The sequence below is a fragment of the Lipotes vexillifer genome, unplaced genomic scaffold, assembly GCF_000442215.2.
Source record: "Lipotes vexillifer unplaced genomic scaffold, Lipotes_vexillifer_v1.1 scaffold299, whole genome shotgun sequence".
NCBI lineage: Eukaryota > Metazoa > Chordata > Mammalia > Artiodactyla > Lipotidae > Lipotes > Lipotes vexillifer.
This window is the reverse complement of record NW_006784347.1, coordinates 878,992-901,470: the sequence shown is the minus strand read 5'-3', so window position 1 is coordinate 901,470 and position 22,479 is coordinate 878,992. Positions and strand designations below refer to the sequence as shown.

Here is a 22,479-nt window from a genome sequence, read left to right as displayed (position 1 = left end):
TCCTGCTGAGGCCCAGGCAGTTTTGAACCAGGTAGGGGCAGCGGAGTGCAGCTGGTTGCTAGGGAAATAACCGCAAGGCATCTATCTACTAGTAAGAATTAGGAAAGGGAAACCATACTATGACTTAAACTTTTTTACTGGTTAGAATTCCAAAGATGTCAACATTTCCAGCTGCTAAGAATGTATCAGACAAAAGCAAGAATAATTTTGATATCTATGAAAAAGTAGTTTGCAATGAGCTGTTTAGAAAATGTAGAAATTTCATTGTTGAAACCCTTTGAAGCCTTTCCATTTTCTTTTTCTTCCTGTGTCACACTCACTAATATCTGAAGAGGAAGAGAATGCAGAGTTGTGGAAGGAATTTCTATTCACATAGGCATCATATAACCTTAAGTCCTTTGGGGAAAGTAATTCTTGGCAGACATTCCAGGACCATGTATAAGTAGAAAAGGTGTCATAAAAGGACTCATTTTTACTGTCTATCCCAATCAAAGCCCCTCGGATCTTCCGCCAGAGGTTTAGCATTTGTTTCCGGTGCTCAAGGGCAATTCCCAAGTTATAGGTATCTGTAGCTCTCTTTACCTGCAGTGAGAGAGCAGAAGTTTACAGTAGTTACCTTAAAATGTCTTTGGTTTGTGGACCACAATTCTAGATATCCCAAGAGTTTTGTTCCCAGGTTACTTGAAAGTCACTGAATTCACACTGGGTAGTGCCTCTTGAGGACATGTGAGTTAGGAGTTGATGGACAATGGAAATGTATTATTGGGAATAATGAGATTTTAAGAAATTTTATAAGAATTTATAAACACAGTAGGCTAAAACAGGAGGAAATGTGGGATGGAGATAGGTTCTGGATATAATAGGAGTGCCAAGGATGGCACTCAGTCCAGCCTAGGGCAGGGAGGGAGAAGATGCTGAGCTGAGTAGGTCCTCAAGGACTTGATTAAATCGAGGGAGTGGGTGGTGATGGGAAGGTGTTCCAGGGAGAGGGAATAGCACAAACAACGGCTCAAAGGCAATGCATCCTGGAGCTGGTAGGGGGAGTCCAGGCACTTTGGTATTGCTAAAGTGTCAAATTTGAGGAGAGGCAGGCCAGGTGTTGTTGCTGTAATCAGGCCCTGAGACTTGTTCTCAGTGAGGTTGGGGAGAGCCCTTTCATAAGTGAAAATCATGCTGTAGTGAGACACTTTTCTGTTGCAAGTGAGATAAATCCCTCAGTTGTATGGAGCAAAAAATATAGTTGAAAAACCCTGCCATCTCTGAGAAGGAAACATTCATTTCCTAAGCAGGATAGTGACAGGCTGGATCTTCTTTGGATTCATTCCTCACAGCAGCTGTGTGGAGGATGGGTGGTGCTCTGAGGAAGGGATAATCGTTGCAAGTTGCTGTTTAGGTAAAGCCTAATGAGGACCTCAGCTGAGGCAGTAGTAACAGGATGGGATAAAGGGGACAGATGTGAAAAATCTTTGGAAGAATGAGAGTAGCCAGATTTGGTTATTGGTGGATGTGAGGAGTGAAGAAAGAGTATAAATTAAGGCTGGCTCCTGGCCTTCTATTTTCAGTGCCTGGGTAGATGGTAGTATCAACAACTGAGATATGGAATCCTCAAGAAAGAGCCAGTTTGATGTAGAAGATGATGAATTCGGTTTTGGACATGTCCAGTTTGATATATGGTGAGACAGCAGGGTAGAGATGCTCGTCAGGCCATCGGTGAGATGAGGAAGAAGTACTGCACAGAAGTCTAGGCTAGTGACCGCTAAGAGTTATCAGGTGTATAGGTGACAGCTGAAACAAGGGGGTAGATTGAGATAGCTCAAATACTCACCCTAGCTGTTCCTTTACTTAATGCAGAGATCCCCATGTTCTGTTGCAACTGGGTTATAGGGATGCCAAATTATTGGTCTTCTCAAGTTTCCTAGCCCTTGAGGCAGCTAGCACCTCAGGGCTGGAGCCCTTTGGCTATAAGCGACCTCCATTTACGCCAGTGTGAATTTATGCCATGATGAGACAGAGGTTGGGAGTCCACTCCTTTGCATTCTTGTGGTATGCTGTACTGACCTCCTGTAGTTCCATTTATCCCAATGTATTATTACTGCTCCTTTCCTTCTCCGTGTCTCCCACCTTACTGCTAGCTCATTGAGGGTAGTAATTGTGTTTCTTATTCTGTGGTATCTCATAATCTCAGAACTTTGTTAACACTGGATAAATATTTACTGAACAAATGAATGTATATAATAATAAGAGCAGTAGGATGAGACTAGAAAACTAGGAACCATCAGGACTTAAGGAGGGACATCCCTGGTGACCCAGTGGTTGAGAATCTGCCTGTCAATGCAGGGGACACAGGTTCGAGCCCTGGTCCAGGAAGATCCCACATGCTGTGGAGCAACTAAGCCCGTGCGCCACAACATCTGAAACCCGCACACCTAGAGCCCGTGCTCCGCAACAAGAGGAGCCACCACAATGAGGAGCCCGTGCACCGCAAAGTAGAGTAGGCCCCACTCGCCACAACTAGAGAAAGCCTGCGTGCAGCAACGAAGACCCAACACAGCCATAAACAAAGACTTAAGGAACCTAAATGTCCATCGACAGATGAATGGATAAAGAAGATGTGGTTTATATATATACAATGGGATACTAATCAACCATGTAAAAGAATGAAATAATGCCATTTGCAGCAACATGGATGGACCTAGAGATTATCATACTGAGTGAAGTAAGTCAGACAGAGAAAGACAAATATCATATGATATCCCTTATATGTGGAATCTAAAAATAGATAAAAATGAACTTATTTACAAAATAGGAATAGACTCACAGACGTAGAAAACAAACTATGGTTACCAAAGTTTGAAAGAGGAAAGGGGGGAGGGATAAATTAGGAATTTGGGATTAACAGATACATGCTACTATATATAAAATAAACAACAAGGACCTTCTTTACAGCACAGGGAAATGGAAAAGAATCTGAAAAAGAATATATTAATATGTGTACGTATAACTGAATCACTTTGCTGTACACCTGAAACACTGTAAATCAACTATACTTCAAAAAAAAAAAGACTTAAGGGATGAACCTTCAGGAAAGAGAAGAGAGAGGAAAGGACACAGAACTACAAGGAGAATTAAAGATGCAGTATTGTAAATGTTAAGGAAGTAGCAAGTGTCTAGGAGAGCCTGATCATTAGTGTCAAATGCAGAAGGGAGGTGGCATGAAATAAATACACCCCAGTCTGTCTCTAGAAGACAAAAGTTGCTAAGAAGTCAGGGCACAAAAGTAGACAGGTGGCACACAGTTGTGGTTAATCCACAGTTGTGAATTCTGAAGCCAAGCTACCCATGCTTATAATTCTGGCCCTATTGCTTCCTAGCTGTGTGCCTTTGGGCAAGTCACTTAACCTCTCTGTGCATATGTGTAAAATGAAAAGGAGTAACAGTGCCTACCTCAAAGATTTGTTGTGATAAGTAAATGAATTAGTCCCTGTAGAGCACTTGTAGAGTACTTATAGAGCGCAGCGCCTGACACCTAGGAAGCATACTTAAACTACTATTATTACAATTATTCTTTTAGCTGCCATAATAAAGATGCATTCACTCATCACAATTCCCTGATTACACCACTCACTGGGACCGTTGGTTTACTACCTTAATTAGATGCTATTTCCAGCATGAAACAAATGAATGTCCCAGAAATGATGCTGGGTATGACTCCATAGGTGATTAGCAGGATGAATTATAACAGTTAACACCTGAACCCATTTGATTATAGAGCAAGAAATATCATTACAATGGATGAAAATAAGAAATGATCTGGTCTTATTTTAAAGACATAGTTGTCAATGGTTTCTCTGAAGGTGTTCAACAGAGAATACTCACATGCTGTTTAATGGCAGCTGCATCAGCCACTGTCCAATTCTGCTTTCTTTTGAGTATTTGGTCAATGGCGAGGATGTCAGTTGGGTAGCCTGAGGTAGGGTCGATAGGCTTTGTATTTGCTGCCTTTATGAACATTTAAAAAGGAAGGTTAGTAATATATTTTAGTTGAATTATATAACAAAGACAAAAATACACGGAAGCGTATTGTATTATGAAAGGGTGTGTATATGATTTACAAGGTTATTTCTACAGCACTTGTCAGTTGTTTTGGGGTACCTGGTATAGTGCCATGTGTAAATGGGCATCTAGCAAACTCTCTTTCTTAATAGTGAAGCTTACTCATAAGAGGAGTATAGACCACAGGATGGTTTATGTTTGGGATGGATGTGGAGGGTAGAGAGGAGTCAACTCCATCCTCACCCAAACTTCCAAAGCACTAAAAATGAATGTGCCCTCCACAAAGTACGACCTATACTACTCCCAAAATTCTCACAGGGAACCAGCCATCTGTTTTTATTTTTCCTGTTCCTGGGCTACTGAACAATGTTGGTGGAAATCATATAAATATGAAGATTGCTTTCTTTGAAAATGTGTATGACCCAGTGTTATCCAGGCCCTCAGTATTGCTTGACATTACTTTTCTTCATTTGCTGTAAACTCTCTTACAGTCTTCATGGTGGCTGCTGGAAAACCAGACCTTCAAACTCCCTTAGCTGCGCTGCGCTGGCTTGTGGGATCTTAGTTCCCCGACCAGGGGTGGAACCCAGGCCCTCGGCAGTTGAAAGCGCAGCGTCCTAACTACTGGACTGCCAGGGAATTCCCCTAATATGAATTCTTTCAGCTCTTCTTTCCACCTTATGATTTCTCCATCCTTTAACCCATTTTTTTCCTCCTTCCCTCTTATATCTGAGAGTTTTTCTTGATTTCCAAGGTCTCCTCCTGTACCTTATCCCTTCAATTTTCCTCTTTCCAGGGCTGGCTTCATGGGTGTGTGATCTGTGCAGTTACACAGGACCTTATACTTAGAAGGGCCCTAAGTTTGGTTTAATGTTTTATCGTTGCTGTCTTTATTTTTATTTTTTTAAAAATATTTATTTATTTATTTGGCTGCACTGGGTCTTAGTTGTGGCATGCGGAATCTTTATTTGCAGCATGCGGGCTCTTAGCTGCGGCATGTGGGATCTAGTTCCCTGACCAGGGATTGAACCTGGGCCTCCTGCATTGGGAGCGTGGTCTTAGACACTGGACCACCAGGGAATTCCCCGTTGCTGTCTTTAAATTCTTAATTATTTTTGGACAAGGGGCCCTACATTTTCATTTTGCACTGGGCCTAGCAAGTTATGTAGCCAGTCTTGCCCCTCTCCTACATCTTCAAACATCTTCAGTTTCTCTTCTCTTTGAGCAATGGCTTTCAGCTTTGGCTGCATGTTGGAACTTTAAAAAAATACTGAGGCCTGGGCCCCATTACCAGAGATCTGATTTAACTGGACAGGGTTGTGGCCTGGGCACCAGGATTTTAAAAGCTCTCCCTGGTGGTTCTGTTTTGCAGCCAAGATTGAGAACTGGAGTTCTAAGGGTTTTTCCTCCTGGCTACAAATTGTGCTCATCTCTTATGTCCTGAAACAACTTTTTCTAGACTCTGATTCTACATCAAGCTATAGTTTCATGTTTCTGTTAAACTTAAATTTTTGTAAGAGGATTTGATCCCCCCAACCGCTCCTTTGCATTATCAGTTTCTGAAGATGCATAAAAATCTCCCACTGTACTTATGGATTTGCTTATTCATTTAGTATTTATTTTTACCATGTATAATGCCTTAAAAAGTCTAAAGCCAAAAAAAAAAAAAAAAAGTCTAAAGCCAGGGCTTCCCTGGTGGCGCAGTGGTTGAGAGTCCGCCTGCCGATGCAGGGGACATGGGTTCGTGCCCTAGTCCAGGAAGATCCCACACGCTGTGGAGCGGCTGGGCCCGTGAGCCATGGCCGCTGAGCCTGCACGTCCAGAGCCTGTGCTCCACAACGGGAGAGGCCACAACAGTGAGAGGCCCGCGTACCAGAAAAAAAAAAAAAAAAGTCTAAAGCCAATCCTTATTATTCTGTTAATTATCACCTTATCTGTTAATTTGCTGGGTGTGTACAGATTCAGAATAGTTATATCTTCCTCATGATTTAAAATTTTTTTTCCAAAAAGAAAAGGGACTTCTCTGGTGGTCCAGTGGTTAAGAATCCGCGCTTCCACTGCAGGGGGCATGGGTTGGATCCCTGGTTGGGGAGAGAAGGTCCCGCATGCTGTATGGGGCAGCCAAAATAAAAAATAAAATAAAAAAAGTTGAAAAATAATAAAAATTTAAAAATATGTATTTTTATTTTATTAAAAAAAATTTTAATTGAAGTATAGTTGACTTACAATATTAGTTTCAAGTGTACAAACAGTAATTCAATATTTTAATATATTACACTCCATACAAAGTTATTATAAAATATTAACTATATTCCCTGTATTGTACATTACATCCTTGTAACTTATTCATTTTATATCTGGTAGTTTGTACCTCTTAATTCCCTTCACCTATTTTGCCCCTGTCCTCATCCTTCTCCCCTCTGGTTACCACTAGTTTGTTCTATGTGAATCTGTGTCTGTTTTATTAGTTTGTTTCTTTTATTGTTAAGATTCTCCTGATGATTTTTAAAAATCATTAAACAGCATCTGTATCTTTAGTTATATTTTCCTTAAATTTTCTTTTCCCCACACTAATGTATGCATAACAACTTATTCTCATTTGTATTTGCCTGATATATCTTCTTCTGTCCCTTTGAAGTTTCTGTGTAATAATTTAGGTGTCTCCCTTAAAGAATACATATCTTAAAATTAGTTTAAAAAAAATCAGAATCTTTTTAAATTTGAAAATGATCCTTTCTTCCTCTCTCCCTCCCTCCCTCCCTTCCTTCCCCTTTATTTTTTTAAACTGGTGTGTTTAATCTTTTATTGTGATTACTGATATATTTGGATTTTTCTGCCTATTTTGTTTTGCACTTTCTATTTTCTCATGTTTCTCTTTTTTCTTATTTTTTTCTTCCTCTACTGTTTTGGCAGTTATTCATTTTAGTTTTTAGTGATTGTCTTCACATTTTTAATACTTAAAATTAATGTAACAAATTATAGATTTAATCAGTATCATAAGCCTCTCCCCAAACAATAAAAGGAATTTAGAAAGCTTTAATTCTGGGCACTGCCCTCCTCATCTTCCATGTTACCATGGTGTACTATTTTAGTTCTTATTGTCTAATGCTCTTCAAACCAGTACCTTTTTTTTTTTTTTTTTTTTTTTTTGCGGTACGGGGGCCTCTCACTGTTGTGGTCTCTCCCGTTGCAGAGCACAGGCTCCGGATGCGCAAGCCCAGCGGCCATGGCTCACGGGGCCAGACGCTCCGTGGCACGTGGGATCCTCCCGGACCGGGGCACGAACCCGTGTCTCCTGCATCGGCAGGCGGACCCTCAACCACTGCGCCACCAGGGAAGCCCAGTACTTCATTTTTATTTCAGGTCTTTTTCAGAAGGTAAAACATGCACATGGTTCAAAATTCTGAAAGTATGATGAGTATACACTGCGATCTCCCTGGCACTCTTCTCTCCCAACCCCCTAGTTTCCCTTTCTACAGGCAATCAATGTCATAATTTCTTGTGTTTCCTTTCAGGCCATTTTACAAGAAAAAATGTCCGTATTTCATATTGACTTTTCCTCCTTTTACACAAATAGTTGTGTACTATTCATACTGCCTTGTATCTTGCTTTTTCCATTTGGAGATTTCACATCATTGCACGAAGAGTTTCTTAGTCATTAACATGGCTGCAGAACATTTCACTGTGTGTTTGGAGCCTAAGTTAACTAGTCCCTATTAATGGTTATTTAGTCTCCCCCTCCCCATCCCCCACCAATCTTTTGCTAGCAGAAATGACCCTGTAATGTATTACCCTTTTATGGGTGGCATTTGGAATATGTGCAAGGATATCTGTGTATCTTAGGTGGTGTCCCAGGAGTAGAATTGCCAGGTCATGAAGGTGACAGAATATGCCACCCCCAAATATGCCACTTTGGCATAAGGATTATTTTGAGCTAAAGGCACTTGAAGAACAGCAGGTGAAAGAAGGGTACACTGAGTTCTCCTTTTTTTCCCCTAAATACAGGAGATAAACCCCCCGTATGGAAGATGTCCTCCCTATACCAGGAGGAAAGTAACATTCATATCATTAGGGACAAGGAGTCAAGGCAAAGAGAAACCTGTACAAACATTTTATTTTTTATTTTATTGTTTTTTATGATTTTTTACATTCTTATTTATTTTTTGGCCACACTGTGCAGCTTGTGGGATGTGGGATATTAGTCCCCCAAGCAGGGATTGAACCCAGACCCTCAGCAGTGAGAGCATGGAGTCCTAACCACCGGACTGCCAGGGAATTTTTTATGATTTTAGAAAAGTATTTTATTCTTATGCAGTTACTCTTAACATACCTTATTAAACTAACCCTTATCCTCCTATTCACTTCTTCACTCACTTAACTACCCTAGCCAAGCCTCTTTGTCTGGATACTTTTTCATAATTTACTACTCTGTCCATTTCAGTACATAAGTGTTCAATTCTAATTGCTTCTTTGGGTCTTCATTCTCCCAGGTACATGTAAAATTTAATAAAATGTGTTTGCTTTTCTCCATTTTAACTGTCTTATGTCAATTCAATTCTCAGGCCCTGCCAAAAACCTTAAGAGGGTAGAGGAGAAATTGTACCTCCCCTATAGTCAAAAGGAACGAGGTCTGTCATTTTGGTAAATATTACCAAATTTCCTCTGCAGAGGTTGAATCAATTTAAACTCATATCTACAATTTAGGAGTGCCCATGTGTTTTTCAGCTTTTTGGTCTTGGGCAATCTAATATGGAAAGATAATATCTGAGGGTAAGTTTAATTTGGATCTTTTATGAAGAGTGAGATTGAATATCTTTTCATGTTTCTGAAAACTTCATATCCTTTGCTCATTTTTATATAGGTTAGTTTTTTCTAATCAATTTGAAGCTCTTTGATGTATTAGAGAAGTTAGCTCTTTGTGTTATGTGTTGCAAATGTGACTTTTTTGGCCATGTAGGGATTTTTGATCTTGAAGTACTTGGATTAATATCTTTCTATTAAAAATTACTTTTGTGTCATTGTTAGGAAGGCCTTCCCAGAGTTTCAGTATTTTAAAGATTTCTTTTATTCTCTTCCTCTTTCCATTTTTTCCTTTTACCTATATATCTTTGATCCATTTGGAATCTGTGGAAGGTGAAATTTATGCATCTCAATTTTTTTTCTCAGATGGCTACCTAGTACACTGTTTATTGAACAATCTATCTTTTCCATGTTGTGTTGAAATGTCACTTTTTTTTTTGATTTTATTTATTTATTTATTTTTGGCTGCTTTGGGTCTTCGTTGCTGCGCACAGGCTTTCTCTAGTTGCAGCGAGCGGGGGCTACTCTTCGTTGCGGTGCATGGGCTTCTCATTGCGGTGGCTTCTCTTGTTGTGCAGCATGGGCTCTAGGCGCACAGGCTTCAGTAGTTGTGGCACGCAGGCTCAGTAGTTGTGGCTCGCAGGCTCTAGAACGCAGGCTCAGCAGTTGTGGCACATGGGCTTAGTTGCTCTGTGGCATGTGGGATCTTCCCTGACCAGGGCACGAACCTGTGTCCCCTGCATTGGCAGGCGGATTCTTAACCACTGTGCCACCAGGGACGTCCCAGAAATGTCACATTTTTTTAAAATTAAAATTATCTGTATATTTTAATCTATTTTTGGATTTTGTATTTTGTTCTTTTGTTCTATTAATTTGACAATAGCTCCACTATTTTAATTATTGAGACTTTTAAATATGCCTTAATATTTAGTAAAGTTACTCCCTGTGTTCATTAAGTTTTTCTTTCAGATTATTCTGACTGTTCTTATTTTTTGTGTATGAACCAGATTATTTAGTTATAAAAAACCTTTGGGTAAATTCAAAAAATCACATTAAAGTTATAGATCAAGCAAGAAAGAACAACATCTTTATGATGTCAAACATTGTAAATTGAGAACATGGTCTGCCTTTCTGTTTGTTCACATTTTCTTCTGGGTCCTTTAGGAGCATCTTAACCATTTCTTTATATAGATATTTTATATTTCCTAAGTAATCTCTAGGAGTTTTATCTCTTCTGTTACTATTTTAAATGAGATCATTTTATCTTCTTATGTCTTCTAACTGGTTCTAACTGGTGGTTGTTTGTGTTGCGCCAGGGGACTCCTCCTTTCACTAAAAGGGCAGCCCTTCCAGATTCTGGTTTTGTAGAGGTTTCAGTCCTAGCTGCTCACCTACAGGGTCCATATCTCCTGACCCTGAACAGTCATCAAAACCCCAACCCCTTAGGGAGGGTGGGAGGGAGGGAGATGCAAGAGGGAAGAGATATGGGGACAGATGTATATGTATAACTGATTCACTTTGTTATAAAGCAGAAACTAACACACCATTGTAAACCAGTTATACTCCAATAAAGATGTTAAAAAAAAGACATGAAAAAAAATTAAATAAATAAACAAACAAATATTCATTCCCACTGGGAAAAAAAAACAAAAACCCTAACCCCTAGCCATCAGGGTCTAGATCCATATGAAGGATCCAGATCCATGTGAAGCCCCATGAGGGCTTCACCTCTCACCTCTCCCTCAGCTACTCACAGGGTCATTTATGAACATACCATTCTAGCCTTAGGTTCTCTCTTCTTTCTGAAACAAAAGGGTCCCTTTCTTTTGAACGCATTTTTATATGTCACTTTATTTCATTTGGTATTTTTATGTGGTCACATGAGTCTGTGTGATGGGTTGGGCATGGTGAGTGAGTAGATTGGGTGGGGAAGTGTTCATGTTAGCTCAGTTACTTTCATTCTGCAACTTCCATTTCTTGGTTTCTAATTGACATTTATTGTATATTAGATTAGATGTTGTAATGGACTAGATTAGAATGATATTATGTATTTCCAGTAAGTTTAACTATTTGTTGACATTAAATGAAATATTTATACCTGGGCTTTAAATTTAGGAACATGGCTATGGAATCTGGTTTGAAATATCATGACTGAAAATATTTGTCATTAAAAAGCACATTACTAGTTCTGTTAAGTTAGAACTTAAAAACCTAAATATTGGGGCTTCCCTGGTGGCGCAGTGGTTGAGAGTCCACCTGCCAATGCAGGGGATGCGGGCTCGTGCCCCGGTCTGGGAAGATCCCACATGCCGGGGAGCGGCTGGGCCCGTGAGCCATGGCCGCTGAGCCTGCGCGTCTGGAGCCTGTGCGCCGCAAAGTATTTAACTGACATGATGTAATCTAAATCTCACCTGTGTTTTCCAGTCTTTTTTATGGAAAAAGTAGTTCTCAAAGAAGTTCAGGGGCTCCTTTCTCCTTAGCATTTCTAATTTCTGTATGTCTTTGAATGGCTTTCCCATCACCACTCCATCCACATTAGGAAACAGTGGAAAGATGGGTATTTTTGAATATGGGCTATCTGAAGGAGGACTGCATCCTAAGAAGATAAAAACTGGTATCACAAATAATGTAAGAAGAAATTCACATAAAAGACATACATGTGGTACCTATTTTGCTCTTTGTCTATTCATCTCCTCAGGGACCATGCCACCCCTTCTTCTCTCTCCTGCTCCTACCACCCACGCATCCACAGACTTTCAGCTTCATACAGGTGTCTGGGGATTCAGGTACATTTGCTTTCAAATGATATCTGTGTGAGAGAGACCAGACACTCAGAATAGGCTGTGGCCCTACCCTTAAAGCACTTGGCATCTAGTATTTATTTCTGACCAGTAATATACAAATAAATCCTTTACAACAGTGGAGAGGACAGAGAGGACAAATGGCTCTTACTCTTGAGCTCTTCAAGAAATTTAAATAAATCCTTTTCTTTCATTGTTGCAATCCGGGCAGCATTAGCAAAGGCGGCTGTGCTTGAGCTTGGAGGTGTGCATATGTCTGGCTTAAATCTCCTTTTTCCATAACCCGTAGCATAAGGGCTCCACACCATTTCCGAGGTGGTTTCCTGGAATTTTCTTCGGAAATATCTAGGGAAAAAAAAGTAATTCAGAGGTGGTTAAAAAGTGCTACAGTCCTACTGAAAAAAAGTGCTTGAGTGTTGGACAGAAAGAAAGAAAAGTCAAGTGGCAAGTTATATATGCTGAATGCATTCATTTTAAATTTAATTTGTATATTCATTCAATATTATTTATTGAGGGCTTGTTTCTGTGACATTTATAGAACATCTACTGATATTTTCCACAGACCATTTAATTACTTTATATATGCAGTCCCTGGGCTTTGCCTTCCTTCCTCTTCCCCAAGACTTCCCAGTCTTGTCTAGAAAAATACCTATCGATTATGATCCATGTTAGGTTGCTTCTATGTCTTGGCTATTGTAAATAGCGCTGCAATGAACACTGGGTTGCATGTATCTTTTTGAACCATGTTTTTCTCTCGATATATGCCCAGGAGTGGGATTGTTGGGTCATATGGTAGCTCTGTTTTTAGTTTCTTTAGGAACCTCCATACTGTTCTCTGTAGTGGCTGTATCAGTTTACATTCCCACCAGCAGTAATAGGAGGGTTCCTTTTTCCCCACACCCTCTCCAGCATTTATTGTTTGTAGACTTTTTGATGATGGCCATTCTGACCAGTGTGAGGTGATAATTTACTGTAGTTTTGATTTGCATTTCTCTAATAATTAGCGATGTTGAGCATCTTTTCATGTGCCTCTTGGCCATCTGTATGTCTTCTTTGGAGAAATGTCTATTTAGATCTTCTGCCCATTTTTGATCAGGTTGTTTGTTTGTTTGTTTTGATATTGAGCCACAAACTAGGGTCCTTCCCTAGCCTTGAACCCATCCACCCACAATGTTCTCACTCGCCTCTGAATATAGAATAATAGTCGTTTCTCTCAGTGTAATTTACTTCCTACTGGGTTCTTTAAGGCTCACCTTTTCTCTCCTTCAGAGTATTCTCTGCAGACTCTATGGCTCTGGGTGTGGTCCTCAAATCATCAGCAGCAGCAGCACTAGGAACTTGTTAGAAATACAAATTCTTGGGTCTCACACAAAACTCCTGAATCAGAAACCCTGGGGCCCAGCGATGTGTTTTGACAATCACTCCAGGTGATAATGATGAGTGCCCAAGTTAGAAAACTGCTGGTGTAGTATAGAGTCTCTCCCTTCCCTGAAACTCTAATCTTTGTTTGATGATTATATACCAGGTTATATTTATAACTGTTTCCTTTCCTCCCTCCCTTTCTTCCTGTTTTAATCTTCCTTTAGTAACACAGGTTTTCCTTAAATATCTCTTGATCCTTGGATGTCTATTCATACTTAAGAGTGAGAGTAAACACTTTTTTTAAAAATTTAATTTTATTTATTTTTTATACAGCAGGTTCCTATTAGTTATCTATTTTATACATATTAGTGTATATATGTCAATCCCAATCTCCCAATTCATCCCCCCCCCCACCACTTCCACCCCTTGGTGTCCATACGTTTGTTCTCTACATCTGTGTCTCTGTTTCTGCCTTGCAAACTGGTTCATCTGTGCCATTTTTCTAGATTCCACGTATATGCATTAATATATATTTGTTTTTCTCTTTCTGTCTTCAATCTGTATGACAGTCTCTAGATCCATCCATGTCTCTACAAGTGACCCAATTTCGTTCCTTTTTATGTCTGAGTAATATTCCATTGTGTATATGTACCATATCTTCTTTATCCATTCATCTGTCTATGGGCATTTAGGTTGCTTCCATGACCTGGCTATTGTAAACATTGATGCAATGAACATTGGGGTGCATGTGTCTTTTTGAATTATGGTTTTCTCTGGGTATATGCCCAGTAGTGGGATTGCTGGGTCATATGGTAATTCTATTTTTAGTTTTTTAAGGAACCTCCATACTGTTCTCCATAGTGGTTGTTATCAATTTACATTCCCACCAATAGTGCAAGAGGGTTCCTTTTTCTCCACACCCTCTCCAGAATTTTTTTTTTAATTTTTTTTAACATCTGTATTGGAGTATAATTGCTCTGCAATGGTGTGTTAGTTTCTGCTTTATAACAAAGTTCCAGCATTTGTTGTTTGTAGATTTTCTGATGATGCCCATTCTAACTGGTGTAAGGTGATACCTCATTGTAGTTTTGATTTGCAATTCTCTAATGATTAGCGATGCTGAGCAGCTTTTCATGTGCTTCTTGGCCATCTGTATGTCTTCTTTGGAAAAACGTCTATTTAGGTCTTCTGCCCATTTTTTGATTGGGTTGTTTGTTTTTTTTTTAATATTGAGCTGCATGAACTGTTTATATATTTTGGAGATTAATCCTTTGTCCATTGATTCATTTGCAAATATTTTCTCCCATTCTGAGGGTTGTCTTTTCATCTTGTTTGTAGTTTCCTTTGCTGTTCAAAAGCTTTTAAGTTTCACTAGGTCCCATTTGTTTATTTTTGTTTTTATTTCCATTACTCTAGGAGGTGGGTCAAATAGGATCTTGCAGTGATTAATTTCATGGAGTGTTCTGAATATGTTTTCCTCCAAGAGTTTTATAGTGTCTGGTCTTATGTTTAGGTCTTTAACCCATTTTGAGTTTATTTTTGTGTATGGTGTTAGGGAGTGTTCTAATTTCATTCTTTTACATGTAGCTGTCCAATTGTCCCAGCACCACTTATTGAAGAGACTGTCTTTTCTCCATTGTATATCCTTGCTTCCTTTGTCATAGATTCGTTGGCCATAGGTGCGTGGGTTTATCTCTGGGCTTTCTATCCTGTCCCATTGATCTATATTTCTGTTTTTGTGCCAGTACCATATCGTCTCGATTACTGTAGCTTGGTAGTATAGTCTGAAGTCAGGCAGTCTGATTCCTCCAGCTCTGTTTTTTTCCCTCAAGATTGCTTTGGCTATTCGGGGTCTTTTGTGTCTCCATACAAATTTTAAGATTTTTATTCTAGTTCTGTAAAAAATGCCACTGGTAATTTGACAGGGATTGCATTGTATCTATAGACTGCTTTGGGTACTATAGTCATTTTCACAATATTGATTCTTCCAATCCAAGAACATGGTATATCTCTCCATCTGTTTGTCATCTTTAATTTCTTTCATCAGTGTCTTATAGTTTTCTGAGTACAGGTCTTTTACCTCCTTAGGTAGGTTTATTCCTAGGTATTTTATTCTTTTTGTTGCAATGGTGAATGGTTTCCTTAATTTCTCTTTCTGATCTTTCGTTGTTAGTGTATAGAAATGCAAGAGATTTCTGTGCATTAATTTTGCATCCTGCAACTTTACCAAAATCATTGATCAGCTCTAGTATTTTTCTAGTGGCATCTTTAGGATTTTCTATGTATAGTATCATGTCATCTGCAAACAGTGACAGTTTTACTTCTTTTCCAATTTGTATTCCTTTTATTTCTTTTTCTTCTCTGATTGCTGTGGCTAGGACTTCCAAAACTATGTTGAATAATAGTGGCAAGAGTGGACATCCTTGTCTTGTTCCTGATCCTAGAGGAAATGCTTTCTGTTTTTCACCATTGAGAATGACGTTTGTTGTGGGTTTGTCGTATATGGCCTTTATGATGTTGAGGTAGGTTCCCTCTATGCCCACTTTCTGGAGAGTTTTTATCATAAATGGGTGTTGAATTTTGTCAAAAGATTTTTCTGCATCTATATAGATGATCATATGGTTTTTATTCTTCACTTTGTTAATATGGTGTATCACATTGATTGATTTGCATATATTGAAGAATCCTTGCATCCCTGGGATAAATCCCACTTGATCATGGTGTATGATCCTTTTAATGTGTTGTTGGATTCTGTTTGCTAGTATTTTGTTGAGGATTTTTGCATCTATATTCATCAGTGATATTGGTCTGTAATTTTTTTTGTAGTATCTCTGTCTGGTTTTGGTATCAGGGTGATGGTGGCCGTGTAGAATGAGTTTGGGAGTGTTCCTTCCTCTGCAATTTTTTGGAAGAGTTTGAGAAGGATGGGTGTTAGCTCTTCTCTAAATGTTTGATAGAATTCACCTGTGAAGCCATCTAGTCCTGGACTTTTGTTTGTTGGAAGATTTTTTGTTAATTAATTATTTATTTATTTATTTGGCTGTGTTGGGTCTTTGTTGCTGCATACAGGCTTTCTCTAGTTGCAGCGAGTGGGGGCTACTCTTCGTTGCGATGCGCGGGCTTCTCATTGTGGTGGCTTCTCTTTTTGTGAAGCACGGGCTCTAGGTACACAGGCTTCAGTAGTTGCGGCTTGTGGGCTCTAGAGCGCAGGCTCAGTAGTTGTGGTGCACGGGCTTTGCTGCTCTGTGGCATGTGGGATCTTCCTGGACCAGGGATCGAACTCGTGTCCCCTGCATTGGCAGGAAGATTCTTAACCCCTGTGCCACCAGGGAAGTCCCTTCTTTCCATTTATATTTTAAGTTCCTTAAATGCAAATGCCACCTATTAAATACTTCTGATCTCCTTAGGAACCAGGTATATGATAAGTAACTACCACAACCATAATAACAATATAAACACCAACATCTGCTAACATTTCCTAAGCACTTACTGGATATAAGCCGCAATACAAGGAGGTGTAAAAGAGCATGGTTTCTGGAACCAGACAGTTTGTGCTAAAATCTAGGCACCCCTACCCCTTTGGGCAGGTTACTTAACTGACCTGTGCTTTAGCTTTTTTAATCTGTAAAGTGGGGATGATAGGGCATATCAGTAGGTGAGGATTAAAATAAATAATGTGTGTATTCTATGCTTATTCTATTTACTTTCACATAATAATAATAGCTAACATTTATTGAGCTCTTATGATTTGCTGAGCACTTTACCTGCATTATCACATATCCTCACAATTTCCCTATAGTTGTGTTATGGGTATTACTATTCTCATTTTATAGATGAGGAAACTGAGGCTGAATGGTTAAGGAATGTGCCAAATTTGTGTACCAACAGCAGGCATTTAATAAATGTATTTGACTTGGAATGAAATGTAGAATGTTGTGCACCCTCTGTTCCACATCTGACTGAGGTGTAGGATAGTATACAAAGAGATTATCTGTTGAGGAGCAGAAGGATATTTTACATTGTTGGTGGCATTCTGTATTTTTAAGTCTCTCTAAGTGGGATAGTAGAATGCTTTGAGAGAGTAAGAGTTGAAAAGATGGATAACAGAAACATTTAATTTTTGTAATACAATGATAGACACAGATTGAGGAAATGTATCTTTAGTGATATTTGCTGGAATAAACACATTTGGGTGTGAGAATGTTTCCTTATCCTCTATTCTCAAGTCTAATTCTGGCTCTGCTCTAGTCCAAAGACTACTTTGGGAAGTATGAAATTGCTGTACCTCATCCCAAAGGACCTTTTGACAGCCCCTGGTAGATCCAGTGTGAATGGGAGTATCTTGTATTCAAACTAGATTTCCAAGCTCACCCAAAATCATTCCTGGAAAAGTGTCGTTCCTCTGGGATTCTCTAGCCTAGGGTAGGAGAAGCTGAACTTTTGGCTGTCTTATTGTGGCACATGACTATTTATTTGCCTATACATCTCCTTCGTTTTGGAGCAGATCCGTGGAGTAGGATGTTAGGGAGAGGTGGCTGCCCTGTTAATATCCTCATAAATGCTGCCGAGAAGGTCGTTTTTGTTCTTTCTTTGCCACCTACCTTACTATTTCCATTACAGCCTTTCTGGGTAAGGCTGAAGTCTCTACAAGCTTTGATAGGATTTCAAACAATAGGATCCCTGGGTTGCCAGCTAAATCTAAGCAGCTCTCCGTTTCTGGAACTATGGAGGGAAAAAAAAAATTCAAAATGCCTTCTGAAAAAAAATCTATCATAAAAAGGATTAAAGTTACAGTTGTTTTACTGTATATACAATATTAATACCAAGTCAAGAACTAGAGAATTATAGAAAAACATTCGAAGTCTGTTCTATTTGGTAAAAAGGTCATTTTGATTACTGAACAGACAAAATAATCATGGAATTTTAAAGGAAATACTTTTAGTTCAGTGACTTCTAAGTAAATACAGTAACACATTTAACATAAACATGAATTATGTGTTAAGGACTATTGTTCTGTTCTTCTATGTAAAGGAATTGTTGATATACATACTTCTGGTGTGCAGGCAAACCCTTGTTACTATAGTGATACTTGAAACAGTAACTTCTGTTTATACTAAAACAGTTCATAGCTTATGAAAGGATGTATTTTTCAAAACTGTATACAATATTTGGAATTTGGAATGCATTTATCCTAGAAGACATGATATGAATAGGGTTAGATTTTCCAAGGCAGCTTGTTAAACTCATAAACAAACCGTTAGAGGACTAACAGCAATAATTTGAGTACCTCCACTTCATTATAACCTTGTGTGAAAACATGCTCTCGAACCTCCAGCAGACTCTCCAGCCCTCACACTGAGGGCAGAGACTTCACCAGGGTGAGGAAGATATTTTTCAGGAACAGTGAATTATCTATACTCAAATTTGCCTGAGAGAGAGAGAGCATTTTTCTTTTTCTAAAAAGACAATTTTTCTTCTGTAGGAGGAGTACCTCCCGAAGTAGCACAGGTACTGGCAAAGAACTAAAGTACTATAAAGGCGACCAAAATGTTCTACACCACTGCCTGAGTGTTCTCATTGGAGTCCAAGAAGCAGTGTCCTGCAGAAGGACTTGATGCATTTAAGTTAAAATTCTAAAACTGTGTCAATTTCCTGTATCAATTTTGTTTTAGAGAAGCAGTACAAAAGTAAATCACATCCCAGACTATACCTTCCTGATTGGAGACCTAAATGAATAATCTTTACAGTGCCATGAATTGCAACTAACCATCTGCCATCTATTCAGCAATATCTCTACTCACCCACAGCCTTAAGGAAGCGGTTGTTATCTGTTAGCACCTTTATAAAGTCTGAGAAATTCACCTTCCCATCTCCTGCAACAGAGATCTAAAGCTCAGAACAAGGATATATTTACCTTCCCACTTCACTCCCACCTCTATATTTCTATTATTAGAATATGCCAGAGTTTTACCCTGTTTCCTCTAAAATTAAAGGATAGCGAGTGCTATTAGAGTGTTTGTGTTTCAATGAAAGAATAAAAGTTCGGGTAGAGTTAGTGGAAACAAGTGACACTTTAATTAAATGGTGACTGACACACATGGGATGCTGCTGATTGAATGGGGCACTGGCAGGTGGGTGAGGAGAGGTGAGATGAGGTACTGTGCTGAATATATATTTCACACAACATACCAGCTTGGGCTACTAGTCACTAAATCAGTATATTCAAAGAAAACATTACCTATATGCTTTAAAAATATCAATAAAAATGCTGTGGCATTTAAGATTCAAGATAGGTGGGCTCTAATGATGGAAGGAAGATTTGTACTAAAATGATTCAAACAGAAACAAAGGGCTTGGATTTCCTTGGCAATGTAGGCAGATAGGGTAGGGGGTCCCGGAGGAAGAAAACTAGGCAGAACTTTCTTGACGTAAGAGAAGCCATTTTAGGCCTAAGCCATTTTGTCATCTAAGCCTGGCCACAGTGCTTGTCCTTGCAGAAGAATACGCCTCATAGTTATACGCCTCATAGTTAATGATTTGAAAGGAACAAAGAATGTAAGAACAAACTGGTATTACCAGGCCAGGAAAATAACTTAACCATATTGAAAACAATATATCAGTTGTAAAGACTCCCAGTTCTGTTTTGAAAGTTGAGATTAGCCTGAAGCACATTCTTGAGCTGTTTTGCAGGATCCAAACCCCCTTAAGCACTCAACCTTTACCAGAATACCTAGAGCCTAAGGAATGATGCTGCTGACCTTTGCTGACCCTCATAACCTCAATCAACTAGAGCCTGGACTCTGTCGACCTTTGCCCCAAATCTATGCTGAATTCTCCTCTGCTCCAGCCCCTTCATGAATATGCATACACCCTTAGCTTAAAACCTCCCCATTTTTGCTGTTTGGGGCGACACTGCCGTGGGAAAGATCCCCAGCGTTCTCCTTACTTGTTGCAAGTAATAAATCCTTCCTTCTGCTCTTTGGCTTGGTTGTGTCTTTTGCCTCAACACCCACCAAGAGGTGAAGCCAGTTTTTGGGTAATAGTAACAGGTAATTTTTGAAATTGCCAATGCCTTTGTATCTGTTATTTCAAGGCACCCTCCAAAATGTACATTAGGACAAGTAATCTGAATTTGATATTAAGTACGACAGTCACTTTTCGTTTCCACACAGGCTTTTTCAAAGACTAGCCCATTTTGTAGCATTAATTTGATTTCATAACTTGTACACCGATAACTTTAAAGAGAAACACATATACGTGCTTTTGGCAAATGAATGAGGTTTACTTCTCATGTTTATGTAGTCTGAGAAAAAATATATATTTATAAAAATTTTTTATGAAAAAAATGACAAGTCAAAGTACTCACGATCAATATCAGCACATCTTAGTTCATTACAGACATCATGCTTGGTTAGATTCACTCCCAACTTAGCTAAAGTGTGCATCATTCCATGTAAATCAATACAACCAGTTTTATCCTTGTTAAAGAAGTTGTAGGCATCTTGGAAGGCTGGGGAAATGGGATTAGGTTAGGACAGGAATAAATACATATTCTTATGGAACTAGAACAGATATTACCGTTGACTGGAGGTCATGTTCTGAAAAACTAGAGAAATTTGAGTATTTAGTAGACATTTCTTATAAAGGACAGTGCCCTTCCATGAGATTTGAACTAGAATAAACTAATTGGTGGAAAAGCAAATACGTAGGCAAAACGGCTCTTGAAAGATGTTCATACCCTAATTCCTGGAACCTGTGAATGTATTACTTTACATGACAAAAGGGATTCTGCAGATGTAATTAAGGTAGATTACCCTGGATTATCTGAATGGGTCCCTTATGAAGCAAGAGAGATGTGGCAGATGAAGTGAGAGATTCAAAGCAGAAGGACTTGACTCATTGTTGCTGGTTTGAAGATGGAGAGGGCATGTGATGTGGAATGCAGGCAGCCTTAAAGGTCTGAGAGAGGCTCCTGGCTGACAGCCAGCAAGGAAGTGGGACCTCAGCCCTATACTGCAAGGAACTGCATTCTGCCAAAAACTTGAACAAGCTCAGAAGCAGATTCTCCTCCAGAGCCTCCAGATAAAAGGCTAAGCTGGTCAACACCTTCTTTTCAGCCTTGTAAGACCCAGAGAAGAGGAACCAGGTGAGCCCACCTGACTTCTGACTATAGATCTGTGAGGTCTGAATGTTTTGTACAGACTCAAAGTTTTTTTAAAGAAATACTCAAGGCATTAACTGGAGCCAAAGTTAGACATGTATTTTCTAAAATTAGTAAATGAAGAGGTGAATCCAGAACAAGGTATTCTCCCAAATGGTACCAGTATAAAACATTTCATATCACATTCAAATTTTAGCATCTCTGTGTATAAGAATGATTAATTCTATAGAAATAAGATACCTGCCTTATATGTGTGTGAAAAGTTAACATCTTTCTCCCTTGATATAAGGCTGCCTTCTCTAGGGCTGGAACTATCTCTGACGTGTTTCTTTTTTTCTCCCAGTATTTCTGGCATGTAGTAGGCATTCATGCAGCTTAATCAACAAATATTTATTGCATGCCTTCTATGTGCCAGGTGCTGCTGTAAGTGCCAAGGATACATTAGTTCACTTAACAAAGATTCTGCCCTTATATAAATGTAATAAGTAGGTAAGATAGAGAGCATGTTAGAAGGTTAGAAGGTGATACATGCTATGGAAAAAGAGAAAAAGTAACACAGGGTTGGGGGGGGATTTCTAGGGATTGAAGTATAGGTTTCTTGTATTAAAATGTAAGATTTGAGCAAAATCTTGAAAGGTGAGAGAGTGGATATCTGGAAGAAGAGAGGACTAGGCAGAGGGAAGAGCTAGAGCACAAAGACTGTAAGGGGAATGGGCCCGGCATGTTCCAGGAACAGCAAGGATGCTAGCGTGGCTGGAGCAGAGTGAGCAAGAGGGAAGGAGTAGGAGAGGTCAGAGAGGTAATATGTGTGTGGTTATGTTTTAAAATTTATTTTAAATTTTATTTTAGATTGGTTTTAGATGTAGTTGCAAAGATAGAACAGAGAGTTCCCTCACCCAGTTGCCCATAACATTAACATTTTACATTACTATGGTACATTTGTCACATCAAAGAAGCCAACAGTAGTACTATTCTATTAACTAAACTGCAGACATTATTCGGATTTTACTGGGTTTTCCCTACCCCCTTTTTCTGTCCAAGATCCCATCCAGGACACCATATTACAATTAGTCATCATGTTTTTTTTTTTTGCGGCACGTGGGCCTCTCCCTGCTGTGGCCTCTCCCGTTGCGGAGCACAGGCTCCGGATGCGCAGGCTCCGGACGCACAGGCTCAGCGGCCATGGCTCACGGGCCCAGCCGCTCCGCGGCAGGTGGGATCTTCCCAGATCGGGGCATGAACCCGCGTCCCCTGCATCGGCAGGGGGGGGGGCGCGCCCACCCGCCCCACCGGCCGCCGCCG

General features: G+C 39.5%; 1 protein-coding gene across 2 annotated transcripts in view; it reads right to left on the bottom strand.

Moving 5' to 3' along the window:
• Positions 1-118: 118 nt before the first annotated feature.
• The window catches only part of EFCAB3 (EF-hand calcium binding domain 3), a 38,000-nt gene continuing 15,639 nt past the window's right edge, over positions 119-22,479 (bottom strand). The window contains exons 4-10 of one of the 2 annotated variants that reach the window (XM_007456742.1): positions 20,383-20,526; positions 18,818-18,889; positions 17,618-17,738; positions 11,806-11,999; positions 11,265-11,449; positions 3,877-3,999; positions 119-582 (exon numbers count right to left, since the gene is read on the bottom strand). In XM_007456742.1, coding sequence (XP_007456804.1) covers positions 262-582; positions 3,877-3,999; positions 11,265-11,449; positions 11,806-11,999; positions 17,618-17,738; positions 18,818-18,889; positions 20,383-20,526 — 1,160 coding nt within the window. In that variant the 3' untranslated portion in view covers positions 119-261. The remainder of the gene's footprint in view (positions 583-3,876; positions 4,000-11,264; positions 11,450-11,805; positions 12,000-17,617; positions 17,739-18,817; positions 18,890-20,382; positions 20,527-22,479) is intronic. The other variant, XM_007456743.1, reaches the window with a different exon arrangement.